General features: G+C 48.1%; 1 protein-coding gene and 1 long non-coding RNA gene across 4 annotated transcripts in view; one reads left to right on the forward strand and one right to left on the reverse strand.

The window, feature by feature from the left end:
- Nucleotides 1-1,596: 1,596 nt before the first annotated feature.
- The window catches only part of LOC125401055 (uncharacterized), a 43,018-nt gene continuing 27,811 nt past the window's right edge, over nucleotides 1,597-16,803 (reverse strand). Inside the window, exons 4-6 of the long non-coding RNA XR_015736430.1 lie at nucleotides 10,081-10,254; nucleotides 7,219-7,334; nucleotides 1,597-2,820 (exon numbers count right to left, since the gene is read on the reverse strand). This is a non-coding gene — a long non-coding RNA (uncharacterized LOC125401055). The remainder of the gene's footprint in view (nucleotides 2,821-7,218; nucleotides 7,335-10,080; nucleotides 10,255-16,803) is intronic.
- The window catches only part of Fsd2 (fibronectin type III and SPRY domain containing 2), a 34,118-nt gene continuing 19,334 nt past the window's right edge, over nucleotides 2,020-16,803 (forward strand). For all 3 annotated transcript variants that reach the window (XM_087901601.1, XM_087901602.1, XM_087901603.1), the window contains exons 1-6: nucleotides 2,020-2,157; nucleotides 7,755-8,430; nucleotides 8,836-8,931; nucleotides 12,757-12,987; nucleotides 14,187-14,209; nucleotides 16,133-16,254. In XM_087901601.1, coding sequence (XP_087757727.1) covers nucleotides 7,801-8,430; nucleotides 8,836-8,931; nucleotides 12,757-12,987; nucleotides 14,187-14,209; nucleotides 16,133-16,254 — 1,102 coding nt within the window. In that variant the 5' untranslated portion in view covers nucleotides 2,020-2,157; nucleotides 7,755-7,800. The remainder of the gene's footprint in view (nucleotides 2,158-7,754; nucleotides 8,431-8,835; nucleotides 8,932-12,756; nucleotides 12,988-14,186; nucleotides 14,210-16,132; nucleotides 16,255-16,803) is intronic.

Consider the following 16,803-nt stretch of genomic DNA (forward strand, 5'->3'; position numbering starts at 1 on the left):
CATCTAAACAAAACTATATGGGGCTGAAGGTAGCTCATTGGTATGGCGTATGCTAAGTATACTTCAGGCTTTAGGTCAATCCCCAGCCCCACACCAAAGACCAAAAACATAGCAGTATGAAGTGATGAATAGCTTGTCTATCCTTCTTGATGGGTTTTTAAAAACTTTTTGTTTTATCTGTTTGGGTCTTTCCACATAGCCCTGGTTGTCCTTGAACTTCAGTGATCCTCCTGCCTCAGTCTCCCAAGTTCCCAGATTACAAGTGGCAAGAGTCACCAACTCCAGATAAGTTTTTTCATTTTGTTTCTAATATTTTTTGGATATACTGAAGTAATGGCATTTCGAAACAGCCCAAACAATAAATACAAAATCCCCAGATCAAATAACCACATACAGACTTTCAAAGGAAATCATTCTTCCCGTAGTCTCAAACTCTGCATACATCTTGACAAATTTCTACAGACTCAGAATGGCCATCCGAAGGCATGGAGCTCCACTTAGCCTCTTCCCCTTTTACTATCAATTACACACTTATGTTTACCCAGCACAGCAAAAGAGGAGTGTGACGGATTCGGAACTAGAAAGACAGTGAGCTTGATAGCCTCTGTCATGACTTGAGTGTTCTTTTGCCTGCGTCCCGTCCTTCCTCATCACCTAATGGTACTCAAGGCAAAGGGTTTGCTTAGAGCCTGAGCCACACTTCTTGGGCCTCTCAAATGATTGGGGGGAAAAAAATAAGGCCTGAGTAGAAAAAAAAAAATCTGTCTGGGATAGAGGCAGTGGGACAGACTCTCTGGAGGGAGATGTCAGGTTGGAGAAGGTAGGCCATGCTTCCTCCACCCTGTGCCCTTCTACCCATGCCCCCTCATCCTGTGCCTCCTCTACCCTTGTGCCCCCTCCATCCATGGCCCCTCGACCTGGTGCCCAGAGATGGGTCCTCAAAAAGCCCCTTCAGGAAACTGTGTTTGCTCCTGCTGGAGAGAGAGCTCCAGAAGAGAAGACGAGCTGTGTTGGCGGGGGCGGGGAGACTTATTGGGTTCACTTGCATCTTAGGGTTTGCCAGAAGCAAAGATGGGACCAACAGAAGAGAGCAACAGCAAGGAGTGACCTAGTTCCTGTCCCCAAATGCCACCTCCACAAAGGAGAACTCACTGGTGGTGGGACACCAGACAACTTTGGAGAGGAATAAAGCAGACTTTTGGGAAGAGAAGGGCTGTCTTCCCCGGTTGTGGGGTCTTCAGGGGAGGGCTCTTCACAGTGGGTTTCTCTAGACATGAGAGCGTCATAGCTGAGAGAGAGACAGGCCCCACGGCTGTGCCAGCATCAGTTGTGACAGCCACTAAAACAGCCAGCTAGTCACCTTCACCCCCGCTCTCACATCCAGCCCTCTGCTCTCAGCGTGAGGAGGAGAGGCCCATCTCACTCTCTCTCCTGAGACAGGCATCCTGCTAAAGAGGACCAGGCTACAGAAGAGAGATGTTGATGCTCCTCCATTAACTAGGTTTGACCTTTGAATAAATCTCTAGAACTGGACGCTCAGTTGCTGACTATGAAGAGACTTAAGAGCGTGTCACCTAAGAAGGAACAGAAATCACAGGCTTTACTAGTTCTTTATTCAGAGAGAGGGGAACACTGCCCACACTGCAAAGGATGATGGGAGAGAAAACAAACTGCCTCTGGTTATCTCCAGAGCTGTGTACACAAAATACTTTGAGAAAACCCAAATAGAAGGCACACGACCCCAGGACTCTCAGGCATTTCCATTCTGACCTGGCCATAGCAACTCTAGCCCTCTACATGTGGCCAACCATCTGAGTCCTGGGTCTCCACCCACACAGTAAATGAAGTTCTTCAGAGCACAGCATGTGACCTCTCCTGGTGACACTGGAGTGGTGAGAAGTGCCCAGGCTGCTGTGGCAGGTCTATATTTGGACCTGTCACTCATGGCAGGCCTGTTGCTATTTGTGGTGGGAGCTAGCTCATATTACCATCCAGCTTTGGCCCCCCACTTCGCAGGGTGGACTAGGCAAGGCCAGCCTGCAGAGCAGCCAGAGGTCACCAGGAAGGGGAGCTGGCTGAACAGAGGGATTCGGTTTTCCAGCAGAAACCTAGGACCTTGGAGTTAAAGGACGTGTGTGTGGGCCCTTAAATGAGCAGGCAAGTTTGGGGATATTTTGTGTGTAAACCATATTATCTCACTGTACTAACACAGTCGCTGAGTTAATGCATCGTCTTTCCTTTGGCTGGGAAGGGCTGTCATAGCTGTCATAGGACGCTACACATGCAAACTGCACCGGACAGGAGCAATGTTTTCCATGCCTTCTTGAATCTGCAAGGATTCACGTTGCCTAAAGATGGTAACAGGCATGAAAAGTCTCTTAAACCTTGGGAGAAGCTGACGATTTTTGACCGGTGTCTGTCAGGTGCTTTAAGTGTGAGGCCCATTTGCTTGAACGCTTTGGAGCTCTGGCTACGGTATTGTGTTGATAAATACCTTTAAATTGGAATCCGCCAGTGCCTTCTCAAAACTCGTTATGTCCATGCTTTGATTCAAACACTGATGTTTTCTGCGTGAGCTGTAGGCAGCCTGTCCTTGAGGAAAGCTTGGGGTCTGCGCTGGGCCTGGGAAACTGGTCACAACCACCTTTGCCGTCCTATACCGCTAACATTGAAAGGCAAATTTTCTTTAGCTGCACTTGGGGAGTTGCCAGGAGCTGTGCAGACAAGCATTGATAATGACATGCAGGGTGATGTCCCTCCCGTTACGGTGTCACCTCTAGGGAGTTATTTCCAGTAGATTCTCAGATGTGCCCAGGCTCCCTAGAAAGTTAAAAGGAAAAAAAAGAAGCAGGGAGATTATTTCCAATTAAATCATCTAAGACACATCTCACACATAAGGCTTAAACAAATGTCTTCTTTTTAAAGAGATTTTTCAGTGATGTGTTTATATGTGTGTGCATGTGGGTATGTGTACCAGCGTGCAGGCCAAAGGGGTCGAGTTGGAGTCCCAGGCAGTTAGAGCAGCCTGGTGTGTGTGGCAGGAATCAAACTTGGATCCTCTGCAAGAGCAGCAAGCATGATTAATAGCTGAGCCAGCGCTCCAGCCCACATGCAGAGAGAATAAGAGTCTCCAATACTTCGTGCAGTATAGACTGGGGTTTATTGCTTCACTACCCTAAACCTTCATTTCAGACATTATAAAATGGTAATTTGTGGTCAGTGCCCCCCCCTTCTGACTCCATTAGGAAACATAAGAAGCGCAGGAGCTGAGGGGAACTGTGTGCTGGGGGTTGTGCTGCGGGATTCGTGCTTCACTGCTGAGTACGCAGACCAGATGACATTCACACCCAGAGAGCAGATGCTGGCGTGGAAGGCTGCGCTCTTATTAGCTGGTGTGTTGCAAAATGCCGGTCTTGCTGGAACCTTCTCCACGCCTCTTGTGGGACTTTGAGCTCCATCTTTGAGCTGCAAGTGTTTCTTGTCAGGACCTCTGAATAATACAGAACTCTCTCTCTCTCTCTCTCTCTCTCTCTCTCTCTCTCTCTCTCTCTCTCACACACACACACACACACACACACACACACACACACACACACGGAGGTGCAAGTTTTATTTTTAGAGCACTATCCTTCATGCACGGGAAGCCTAAAGTTGGCTCTCAGCTCTCACTGGACCGGTGGCGAGCACACAATGAGATTCAGAGGAGTGCAGACAATTAAACCCTGTTAAATTGATCTTAAAGAAGCCCCTTGTCCTCCCCCAAACTCAGTCTTGACATATTAAAATCTAGAAACTGAACTAGAGGCCCTCCAACCCTAGAAGAGCACATCTCTGCCTAGGCCACTGGGACGTTTTTGTGAGGGGAATGGTGATCTCATTAGGCAACGTCTCCAGATGAACATGAGGGGACTCAGACTCCTCCAACCAGCGGCTCTCACGGGGCAAATGTGCAGTCAGCAGCTGACTCCACACTGCTGTGGCCTTTCAGTCCCCATCCCTGGTCCTCACCCTCCACAGGTGTCCAGGTAGGAGAATGTTTATAGATAACTTAATTTGAACAAAGCAATATATACAACAGTTCACATACTTACATCATTGCATCGAATGCCAACCTTATGAGGTAGCTTACTAATTAATCAGCCTGTCTTATATTATATATTATATTATATATTATGTATTATAGTCCATGAAAGTGAGGTAGTTTTGCAATATCACACAGTTAGAGTGTCTCAGAGACAGAAGGTCAACCCAAGGCTATCTGAATCTAGAGAGCAGTAGCCTTGGGAAAGGGGTGTGTGTGTGTGTGTGTGTGTGTGTGTGTGTGTGTGTGTGTGTGACAGAAAGAGGGGGGAAGAGGGAGAGAGAGATCTACAGATTGTGTACCCAGAACCAGTGTTCATATTAACTGGCCACTCACTACACTGGGTGATATCAATGAGTTTACTTCTGTTTTGAGGGGGTGGAGGAGACAAGTATCACATTATTAATAAAATTACCTGGCGTGAATGAGAAGGAACCACAAAACACACAACAAACTTAGGAGTTTATCAGAGGGGGCGTGCACAGACCTGGGGAGTCAGTGTGCAGAGAGAGAGAGGAAGATGGCGTGTCCAGCTTTTAAAACCTGCCTGGCGCATGTGCACAGGGGGTTGGCATGACTATGTCATACACAGATGCTGGAGCTCATGCATGCACACAAGGGCTTAGCTGAGTCATATGTGGATGTAACCATTCATGCGCGCACGTGGGTCATGTGGGGGCCATTAGACACTTCTGCCTGAGGGCTTGTCTGTACCTGCATGACTCCTAGAACCCGAAGTACCAGTCTTACGTAGCTGAAATCATTACAGCTGGTCTTCGTGAAAGATGAAGCAGACTCTGGCTGGGTAGGGAAGTAGGTGGCTGAGGAGCGGTAGAGAAGGAAGAAGGGAGCTCTCAACAGGAAGACCCTGGGTGAGATTTAACCGGGAGATACTGAAAGGGGTCACAAGAGCATAGAAGTCTGCTAGCGAAGGCATGTGCCATCACTTTGAGAGTGAAACACTAGGAGACGGGGATTGCATCAGGGTTCGGAAGAGCTGAGACTGGCCTATGGTGGAGCCTTCAAGATGGCTGCCTACGCATCTAAGTGCTTATGTCAGGCAGACACCCAGCGCCAAGAGCCGTGGGGCCCACAGTCTGGAGAAAAGATGGCTTCAGAGAAAAATTCTGCCTACAGAGTGACACTCAGGTGTGATATTGGAGCTTCAGGGGGAAACTGTGATTTTAGTCTATGGGACCTAAGTCTTAAGGAAGGAGAAGAGACCTGGGGTACCAGGAGGGAGTGAGGGAAGCATCTCTGAGAAATCAGGCCCCAGTCTTGGATGGCGTGATAATCGCTTGATTGTCTGGGTCATCCTCAAGAGCAGGACCAGTGTCTCATGCCTTGTGCCAGCCCCAGGCACAGCCAGTGCCGAAGCAATGGATGAGACCCGCACTATAGTCCAGGCACACGGTGAGATCAGCAGGGCTGGCAAAGGGTCCCAGGATCCCCCTGAGAGTGAAGACTTCCTGGTCATCCTCCATTGCCCTGAAAGCCGGGGGACCAAGAGGGGTGACGGCAGGCTAACCCTAAAGCCTCGACTTGCTGCTGCTGTTGTCTGAGATGTGACCCTGGAGCAGGGCTCGGTGCTTATCCTCCTGGGTTCATTTTCAGATGACGGGCCCTCTTCTTCATTCTCCCCTCTTTCCCCATGAGTCAGAGCTCACAGCGAGTATTACTGAGACCTTATTTTCCTGCAGTAGGAGCGTCTGGTTAGCTGAGCATTCAGACATGCAGGACTGAGAAACAACTCACAGCCTCTTAGAAAAGACTTTGAATGGTTCTGTTGAGAATCCTCCACTACAATGAGGAGTAAACCGAGCCAGGATGGATGGTGGTGAGGGGGACTGAGGTTAAGTTTCCATGGCTTCGAGGCAGTTTTGGCCTTGGAAACCATTGAAGGGAGAAATGGGCTTAGACTCAGGCAATGTGCATGGCAGCCTGGAGGTGCCGCTGATCCTTCAAAGACTTGGTATGTCAAAGCATGTTTATGATAGAAATGTCATTTGTTGATCATCTATGATATTGTCTTCAAAAGATATGCACATAGGATTTGGAACATGCATATAATCACAAGTCTCTAAGTTGTAAGCTCATTCTTCTACTAATCAAGTTACCAACATAATTTTTAGTTGAATTAAGTGAAACAGCATGTTGACATTATAAATTTTGGCATATAATTTAAAAATAAAATGGAAATGTGGAGGGGTATATGCATGTGTTTATATGAGCAAGGGCACATATATACATGAGTGTGTAAGGCCAGATGTTGGGGTCAGGTTCCTTCATTGATTGCTTTCCCCCTTAGTTTTTGAGACAAAGACTGTCACCGATGCTGGAGCTCATCGATTGGGTCAGGCTGGCTGATCAATGAGCTCCAGAGATCTGCCTATCTCTGTCCCTTTGCCACCTCCCAGTGCAGGGTTACAGAGACATGTAACTGCTTCCGGTTTTTACCTGACCTGAACTCCAGTCCTGGGGCTGGTGTCACAGGTGCTTTACTGACTGGGCCATCTCTCCAGCCCAAAAATGCATCTTTTAATGAACGAGTGGGACTTTATCTGCTTTTTAAAAAAAAACTCAAACCCAAGTTTGAAAATATCCCATTCTAGAATGTAACAGGAATGAGAGTTTATATTTTTTTTAAATCCTGTCCACACAAGCAGAGTGATCATACATCTATATAAGTAGATGGGAAGGGAAGCAATTTATAATAATGCCATTCCATTCTGCCAGCTCTTTCTGAAATGTATGCCAAAATTATATAATGACCTGCCATGAACATTTATTTTAAATAACGTATCAGCTGACAACTTGATTAGATCCTCTTGCAATTTTGTTGGAAGCAAAGAGCCGGAAAGCACTTACCTTGAAAAAAAAAATTCTTACCCATTCATTAATGTCACTCACTCTCAGCATCGATACCGATACTTCAGATTGTCCTTTCATCTAGTCTCCTGGAGGTTTTAGCAAATTCCCAAGCAATGAAATCTTACTGTGCAATGGAATAATCAGAATGAGCAGGAAAGATGGTTTTTGCTTTTATAATAAAGAAGAGAGGGGCTGTTGAGAAAAGAGAACCTCAGATGCTGGCTCATTCCCAGGTAAAGCAGCTCCGAGAAAGACTAAGTACAAACCTGAGGATCTGAAAGCTGACTCCTTAGTATCCATGCCCACATTCCCCGTGGAAAGTCCCATATACACGTGCCATTGCGTAAAGATCAGAATTATCAATGCCGTCTTTTGAAGGAGCCTGAATATGAACAAAAGAGAGAGGAAAATGATAGCAAAAGGGAAGGAAGGTTATTTTGAGGCTGGTATCATGCATACTATTATTTTATAACAAATTATTCCACAGCTTGATTACTTAAAATCATCAGTATTTATCATCTTACGTGGTTTGTGAGGGCTGAGGGTTGAGACAAGATCTTCATGGTGATTCTGGTTCAGGGTGGTGCTCCCCACTGCCTTTCTGCAACAGGGTTTCAACTCCCTGTGCTTGCTAGCCAGCCATGGCTCCCCTGTGCCTCGTGGCCTTTTCTTGATTGTGGAGCAATTGTGAGTCACCTCCAGCCTGGACAGTTTGGTGAAGTAGCTTGTCATGATGTGGACTGGGGCTATAACTTCTTCAATGCCTTCTTGGGAACTGACGTTCATCTCTTCTGTGTCCTAGGACTCAGAATATTCACTGACCATCTGAGAAGGATTGTTCTGTATCAATGGAGGAGGACGCAGGGGAGGAGCTGAGGCTGGGCGGGTCAAGGGCCCCCAAAGACTTCCACTTCTATCACATGGACCTGTATGACTCTGAGGACAGACTGCAGCTCTTCCCGGGAGAAAGCGGCAGAATCAGGAGCGAAGTAAACCAGGCTGAAATGACTAATGAGCCGAGAGGGGCAGGGGACAGCAAGAGTCTCCCGAAGGAAGTGGACGAGCTTGTCCACTTATATGGACTTGAAGATGACCATGAGTTAGGGGATGAGTTTGTTGATGAACACAGACTAGGGACTCTGGAGTATCCTCCTTATGGCCCGAGGAGGAGAGACCCAGCCAGAGAGCAGAGAGACTGGGGACTTAGTGAGGCAGCTGAGGCCGAGGACCTGGGCTATGGAGGGCAAGGCCTTTCCGGGCAGTGCCAAGACCTCCGGGAAGCCTACAGGTACACGCACGGCCGTGCCAGCGAGGAGTATGAATGCTACGTCATCCCAGAGGAGGAGGATGAAGAAGAAGAACCTGCTGATGTCTTCTGTGCCACTTGCAAGACTCCAGTAAGAACTGCTGAGAAGGATGTGGAGGCACACGAGGGACATGAAGTCATGCCACTCAACAAAGCGCTGGAAAGCGCCAAGGTAGCAGGTCTCCTTCCATCTTTGTCTGCAGAGAGTATGTGTGTCTCAGGGAGGCAGGCAGGGAAGACATCCTACATGCCTCTACAAGCATGGAATGGGGGAGATGGAGAGATGGCTCAGCGGTTAGGAGCATTGGCTCCCCTTGTAGAGGTCTTGGGTTCAATTCCCAGCACCTATACGGTAGCTTACAACCAACTATAACTGTGGTCCCAGGGGATCTGGTGGCCTCTTCTGGCCTCTGTGGCTGCTACACACACACACACACACACACACACACACACACACGCACACGCACACGCACAGTGTACAAACATACATGCAGACAAGCATCCATATGCATATTTTTTTAATTTAAAGACGTTAGAGCAAGCATAGCATTAATGCCTTGTTTGTTCTGCTCCATAGGATGAAATTCACAAAAACATGTGCAGATTGGAGCAGCAGATTATCGAGATGGAAAATTTCGCCAGCCACCTGGAGGAGGTGTTCATCACGGTGGAGGTGAGAGCCTCCTTGGGGACTTCGCCACACGTGTAGCTTCCGCCTGTGGCCACATCAAGCAGGCGGTCCTAGCGAGCTCCGGAAGCTATCTCTTAGAATGTGAGGCATTCCCCACAGACCTCCCACCAGCCCTGGGCAGCCACGGAGGTGATGGTCACTTGTCTGCATCCCTTACTACGTCCTCTGTGTCCTCTAGGTGGGGGAGGCTGGTGTGTGTGTATCTCCAGGCCTACTGCATGGATTTTTCAAAGCAAGTGTGTTATACATGCTTATTGCATAGATAGATAAAGCAGGAAATTTCCAATCAAAGTGCCAATTGCACAGGGTTTAGATTTTTTTTTTATTCTAACAATGATGACTCCACAGTAGCACCATCCAGATGGTAAAATGAACAGGTTTTTTTTTTTTTTTGTCCTTGAAGTAGGGATGGGGTGGAGGAAGGTATGTGTGTGTTTGGGTGCACCTGTGTATACAAGTGTACATGTACATGTATGTTCATACATGTGAGGGTCAGAGGTCAAGTTTGGGTGTCTTCCTCAGTTACTATTTTTTGAGACTGGGTCTATGACTGAAATTGGAGCTCTCTAATTTGGCTAGCCTGGCTGACCAGCAAGACCTGGAGATTCCCCTGTCTTGGCTGCCCTCAGTGTTGGGATTTCATAGGACAACTGCTGCACCTGGCTTTTTATCTAGGCGCTGGAGATCCAGACTCAGGCCTTCATGTCCGCATGACAAGCACTTCACCAACTGAGCCACTTCCCCAGGCCCCTGCCCTTGGTGGGTTTTGTGTTTGGCTGGTTGTTTTTTTTTCCCCTTCTTTCTTTTCCTGCTCTCAGTCTCAGGCTGAGATTCCCATGGGTACCATCTGATGACCTGCTGTATCACCAGACATGGCAGGACATGCTGTTGCCTTCATCTCTGGAGTTTTTCATTTTAGGTCTTTAGGGTGGCATCACGTCACCGTATTCAGTCAGGGGCGAGCCTCCCCTTTGAAAATACTCATTGTACATTTTATGTTACACCGGGAATTCTCACGTTTATGATGTGTGTTGGGCGTATTTCCCCAACTCCACTCCCCTCTTATCGTCCCTCTTCCTCTCCCATTAATATTCTCCGTTCCCCAGACACTTCTGTGCCGTATGTACATACATGAGTCTATGAATCCATGTAAGATGTAGGAATCACAAACGAGAGAGAATATATATTTGTCTGCTGAGACTAGCTTCATTCACTTAATTGGAGTCTCTCCACCAGCATCCATTTTCCTGTAAGCAATTCCATTGTGTATATGAGTTCCAGGACAGCCAGGGCTATGTAGAGACCCTGTCTCAAAGAAACAAAGAACAAAAAAAAAGTTTGACAACAGAGCACGTGAGTGAGAGTGCTCAGGGGCCCTGATTATTGTTTCGGGGTTCCCTTTCCGGGGTTCAAGAAGAGGAGCTTGGGCATTCGGGGTATAATTTGGGCAATTCGCTATTTCGACCGACAGGCTTAGAATACATGAACCCTTGCTTGCTGCCCGTATCCCTGCTCATGAAGCATCTAACTTTAATTATTATGCATGCCCCATTATGTAAAGCATAAGATGGTAATGCAGCACTCTCTCTTCTCCCTGAAAGTTCACTCTGGGGACACAGTCTGACTTTATATGCTTGCACCCAAATCCAGTCTAGGCCAGACCAGCCCACTGCCCATAGTCCTAGATTGTGTTCCAGGATGTGTTTGCAGGGAAATGGGGTGTTATCAAGGATTGCAGAGAAGAGTAACTATCTCCATTGTTTATAGCATGTATACATGCAGTTCTATGCAAGTAGGAGTCCTAGATTACTAACAGGCTGCTAGGTGCATTGTTTGGAGTCTAGGAGTGTGCAGAGCCCACGACAAGTGGAGTCCAGGGTTGCTAAGCTATTCCCTGTGTCTGCATTGCCTCAAAAGGGACTTCTCACTATTCAGTGCCAGCTCTCTCCCTGTCCTGAAATGAGAAGAATGCAGGTGCTTCATCCATGGACCAAGATTATTGAGCTGGAAGCTGTTCTTAGTTGCCCATTGGGCATACTCTAGATCTCCACAGAGCAAGTGTAAATCCTCTGTCCTGGCTTTAGTTAACCACTGCAAGACATTCATCCTTCACGCTCAGCCTTTAAGGGGAGAGAGCTATCCCACTATTCCTGTGGAAGGAGTGGGAAGGAGGGGAGCTCCTCTACTTCCAAGCACAAGGTGGTAGGAGGAGAGACAAGAATGAGACAGTCAGGGCAGACGTGCTATGCTAGGACTGGAGAGATGACTCAGAGGTTAAGAGCACTGTTGCTCTTCCAGAGGACCTGGGATTGGTTACCAGGTGGCTCACAATAGCCTGTAATTCTAGGTCTGGGCAACCAATGCCCCCTTCTGGCCTCTGTGGGCACTGCACACATGTGGTGTGCGGACACACATGCAGGCAAAACACCAAACTTTTTTCTTTGCAGTTCCTTATGCTCTATTCTGTCACCATGTCACCTGTCATACTCTCAGATTCAAGCATCTTCATCCCCAGTGAGGATAGCGGGGGCCTCCTGTATCTCCTCCAGAGACTCATCTACTGCTTGACCCTCTCACCATTCTGACTGGGTTTTAGCACACAGTAGGTGCTTAGTAACAGCTCTGAGAGACATCCTTGTCATTGCATGAAGGTCGCCACAGTCAAAGACCACTGCACTCCTATGAGCTTCAAGTGTGAGGAAAGGATACTGGAAATCTGTCTCCTCTACTCAGTGTTTCCCAGACTCTGAGCCTTCAGTTTAAATACTGTAGGGATCAGCCAGGTGTGTTGAAGCAAGTCTGTAATCCCAGCACTTGGAAAGCTAAGGCAAGCAGATTGCTGTGAATTCCAGGCCAGCCTGGCCTGCACAGTGGGTGCTATATGGGGACACCTAATAAGATGCTATGACAAGAAAACCAACACATTCATAAATGCCACCCATATGAGAGCCGTTGTCTACATCCTTCTTCCAGCATTTCCTCATTCACCAGGCAGTGCCATTTGCTACAACCCCTTCCTTCTCTGCTTCCTAATCTCTCCTCGTTGCCGTGAACGGAGCTGGTACACTCCTGGTGCTTATCCATGTCTCCGTTAGTGAGGACAGACATTGTAAGATGTGGGAGCACGGCAGGGATGGCAGGCGGACCTCTCTCAGGGCAAACACTTCTGCCTCTGAGTCAAAGCTCCCAGCAACAAGCTGATTAACTATTGATGAGCTGCAAGGCTGGTTGCTATGGTAATGGGAGGTAGCTGAAACAGGGCAAGGTTTGCAACATGGTGCCAGGAAAGGTAGCAGCACTTTTTGGCGAGGCCATTCAGGGCTGGGGAGCACAGATCTCACTTGGTGAAGTTCAAGGACCTGAGTTTGACCCCGAGAACCCACACAGAAAAGCTGGGTGTGGCGACACATGCTTGTAATTCCAGTGCTGAGGGGGCAGAGAGAGGAAGATCTCTGGGGCACACTAGCCAGCCAGCCTAACCTAACTGGCACACTCCCTGCCAGTGAGAGATTCTGTGGATGACACCTGAGGTTATCCTCTGACTTCCACATGCACAGACACGTATGTATACACACATGTTCACATGTATTATTTAAATAAGTAATTAAAGATCATTCCTGGGGATGTCAGAAGGAATCTCCCTGTTTTTACATCCCCAGCACCTCCCCCCCCCCAGCATCTTGCTAAGAGATGGGATAAAATGAAGGGGTGAAAAGAGCTCGGGATAGACAGAGCTTCAGGTCCCCAGTGACTCGAGCCAACATATCACACGCGCTAAAATGACGCCTGAGGTCAACTGTCTTGCAGGAGAATTTTGGAAGGCAAGAGCAAAACTTTGAGTCACATTACAATGAGATCTTGGAAACCCTCGCTCAAAAGTACGAAGAAAAAATTCAAGCCCTAGGGGAGAAAAAGAAAGAGAAGCTGGAAGCTTTATACGGACAGCTGGTCACCTGCGGAGAGAACCTTGACGCCTGTAGAGAGCTAATGGAAACCATAGAGGAGATGTGTCACGAAGAGAAGGTGGAGTTCCTGAAGGTCCGTGCTGAAACAGAAAGGGAAGGGGCAGAACCCTGAGATGGAATCCCAGGTCTAGCCTAGAGTAGGCAAGCCCACCCATGCTAAAACAGAAAGGAAAGGGACAGAAGCGTGAGATGGATTCCCAGGTCTAGCCTAGAGTAGGCTAGCCCACCCATGCTGAAACAGAAAGGAAAGGGACAGAGTGTGAGATGGATTCCCAGGTCTAGCCTAGAGTAGGCTACCCCCCCTTTCCTCCCAGAGGTCCACATCTATCTTATGTTCATGGCAGGAGGCTGTCCCCCCATCTCTCCACATCACTTCATTGGTGGAAAATAGGCAGAGATACCTGGCCCTTCCCTTCCCCATTCCCCAGGTAACTTCAAGCCTTGTCCCTCTGTCCCTTGCTCGTGGAGGTGCCATGAGAGTTTCTTGGTTGCCTTTGTGGCTGCTCTTGGGCCTCTGGGAGAAAGTTGGTCCAGGTTAATAAGGTACCTTAAATTGCCCTGTGCTGAGGATGGCAGTTGTAAATCTTGCTTTGTAACTTTATACATATGCCAAAATACAAAGTATCTATGCCTTAATTATATTCAGATCATATTAAATCTGGCCCAAACTCCATGTAATGAAGTTATGACAATGTCAACTGCATTTAGAGATCTTGCAAGGTCCCATGAGACTATGGGGCACATATGGTTTTGCAAAGAGGTCTTCAAGGTCATCTTAGCTGCTGAGTATGACCCCCTCGTTGTCCAAGCTCACAGCTTACTCCTCAAAGCCAAATCATACCTCCTTTCAGCCTGATCATGGTAAGAGACTCCCTCCCCCAGAATAAAGGTGGACAGCAACCCAGCAAGGGCCGCGAGAGGACCCAGTGCTCAACCTCTTGAGCATCTCACATATAGAGTGTAGAAAACACGCATTACCTATGATGGTGGAAACCTGTGACAGCCACAGGGCCCTACAGCAGATGAACCATTAAGTAAACAATGGCGTTTCTAGGCAACAATCCCTTGCAGTCTTTGTAGTCAGTGGTCCAAAGGACCCTGTGTGACCCAGGAGGTGCAGGGGTGTGGAAGGAAATGCACAAGCATGGTGGGTTTGTTAGGGTGATTCCCCCTGCCCGCTTTTCATAATTTCCAACTTAAAACAATTACATTATTATATTGCTAAGAAAAAAAATTTCCTAAACCAATTTAACATTTTCCCTTCCTTTTCAGGATGCAGTGGCTATGACTGACAGGTAACAGTTTTGTTCTGACCTAGTTTCTGTTTCCACTCCTTTCCCCTCTAGACTCAGTTCCACTGAGTTATCGGCTTCCCTCTTCAGCTCTGGTGACCCTATAAATAAAATACTACCGACTTTGGAATGGCAGCGTGGGGCTAGTAGGGCCCTTTGGAGGAGTTGAATCTTAGATTCTCTGGGCTGGAAGGGAATGTGTGTGGTGAGACTCACTCAGCAAGCCTGTGCTCAGGTCCCCCTCACATACACACACACACACACACACACACACACACACACGGGAACTTTGTTTCACTGGGAGAAACTGAGGACTGGAACGTGCCCCGAGCTCTCTTCCTGCCTTGGTCATGCTGTGGAGGAAAACACGCATGTTTTAAAGTCGGACACAGCAGAGCAGAAACACTGCTTCCACAGTGACCGTGGACAGCTCCAAGCCCAATGCCCACCTTCTCTGTTTATAAACAGGGCTGGCTCTGTGCAAACTTAGTAAGCGTCTGGGAGCAGCATGGGAACTCAATAATGCCAGGGCCTACATACATATGTTTCGGCAAAAATGGAGCTGGATTTCAAATTCCACCTTTGCCACTTAGAAGCCTCGCGTCTGCCGGGGAGCAGACATAGGACCATCCGTCCAGAGCTCTGGGGCAGCAATGTGAGGCTCCTGACCATGGGGAGTGCGAGGCTGCAGAGTAGAACCCCCAAGTACCTGTGGGGACGGGGTGGGGTGTGATGTGGGAGTAGATGTGGATCTGCACCCTGCTGACGGAAGGACTTCCCCTCATTCTTAGGCCCAACCCTTCCCCTGTCCCTGGGAGGGGTTAGACCAATGTCTCTCAACTGTGGATCTCAATCCCTTTGGGGAGGCATCAAACAACCTCTTCACAGGGGTCTCCTGAGACCATGGAAAACACAGATATTTACATTACAATCTGTAACAGTAGCAAAAATACAGTTATGAGGTAGCAACAAAATAATTCTATGGTCGGGAGTCACCACAGCAAGAGAACTGTATTAAAGGGTCCCAGCGTTAGGAAGGTCGAGGACCACTGGCCTAGACAGTGATGGGTGGTTTGGATAGGAAGTGTTCTCTAACAGACTCATGGGTTGAAGGTTTTGTTCTCAGAGCAACTGTGTTCAGAAATTAGGGTTCAGGGGAAAGGACTGGATCAGTAGAGCCCCGATCTCGTGACTGGGGATCCTCTGATGGGTTCATAATTCTGTGGTACAGTGAGAAGGTGGTGGAGATGGGGAGCTGGGATCTAGCGGAGGAAGCGGTCACTAGAGGCTTGCCTTTGAAGCACAGCCTTGTCCCTGGCCTCTCCTTCTTGCCTCTCTCTCTCTGCTTCCTGGCTGCCCACAAGAAGCAGCTTTCCTCCATTTTGCCCCTCCCCCCACCATGCTTCCACACAGGGCCCAAGAACAATGGAGCCACTGACCGTGGACTTAAACCAACCGTGGGCCAAAGTAAACACTGCCTCCCGTCCAGTGTTTATCTCTGTGATTTGTCAAAGCCACAGGATTATGATGAGGTAACCTCCTGGTCCATCATCAAATCAGATAGCAGAATCCAGAAGCACGGGAAGAAATGCAAGTTTGTCAAAGGGGCCCCCATTCCCTCATAGTGACCTAGCACTATAGATGAACCCTAAGAAGAAAGCCCCTCCATCTTTGTGTGAATTTGTATTTCTTTTTTTAAAAAAAAAAACATGTGTGTTTTGTCTGCAAGATCTGTGGACTATGTGTGTAACTGGTGTCCACAGAGGCCAGAAGTGAGTGTCACATCCCCTGGGACCGGGTTGCAGAGGGTTGTGAGCTGCCATGTCAGTACTGGCAATTAAACCTAGATCCTCTGGAAGGACAGCCAGTGCTCTTAACTGCTGAGCCAACTTCCCAGGCTCTGAACATGTCTTTTTATACCTATAGGCTGGGGAAATTCCTGAAAACCAAAACAGACGTGGAGCTCTCTGCACAGCCTGAGTTTGAAGATCAGACCTTGGATTTCTCTGATGTGGAGCAGCTGATGGACTCCATCAACACTGTTCCAGGTGTGGGTCTGGTCTGGGCATCTCCACAGGAGCTCTGATTTCAGACACACACACACACACACACACACACACACACACACACACACACACACACAGAGAGAGAGAGAGAGAGAGAGAGAGAGAGAGAGAGAGAGAGAGAGAGAGAGAGAGGACCTAAATTGATGGTATAATAAATGGAACAGATCATTCACAGAAAAGACAAACAATGCATGACTCTCTCTCAGTGAGGTGTCTGAAGAAGCCAAATTCACAGCATCAGCAAACAGAATGGTGACAGCCCAGGACCAGGGAGGGAGAAGTGGGAACTGCTGAATGAGTAGAAGGACTTAGTGAATGAGATCTGGAGATGTGCTGCCCAGCACAGCCCCTGGAGTTAACAATATGGCATCCATCACTTCCACACATGGTGAGAGAGTAGATCTAACGCTAAGGGGTCGTAACAAGCGTCCCACCCCCGTGTGTGTGTGTGTGTGTGTGTGTGTGTGTGTGTGTGTGTGTGTGTGTGTGAGTGTGTGTTTGTGTGTGTTGGGGGTGGGGTGCACATTCACA

This window comes from Myodes glareolus, chromosome 24 (genome assembly GCF_982192425.1).
Source record: "Myodes glareolus chromosome 24, mMyoGla1.1, whole genome shotgun sequence".
NCBI lineage: Eukaryota > Metazoa > Chordata > Mammalia > Rodentia > Cricetidae > Myodes > Myodes glareolus.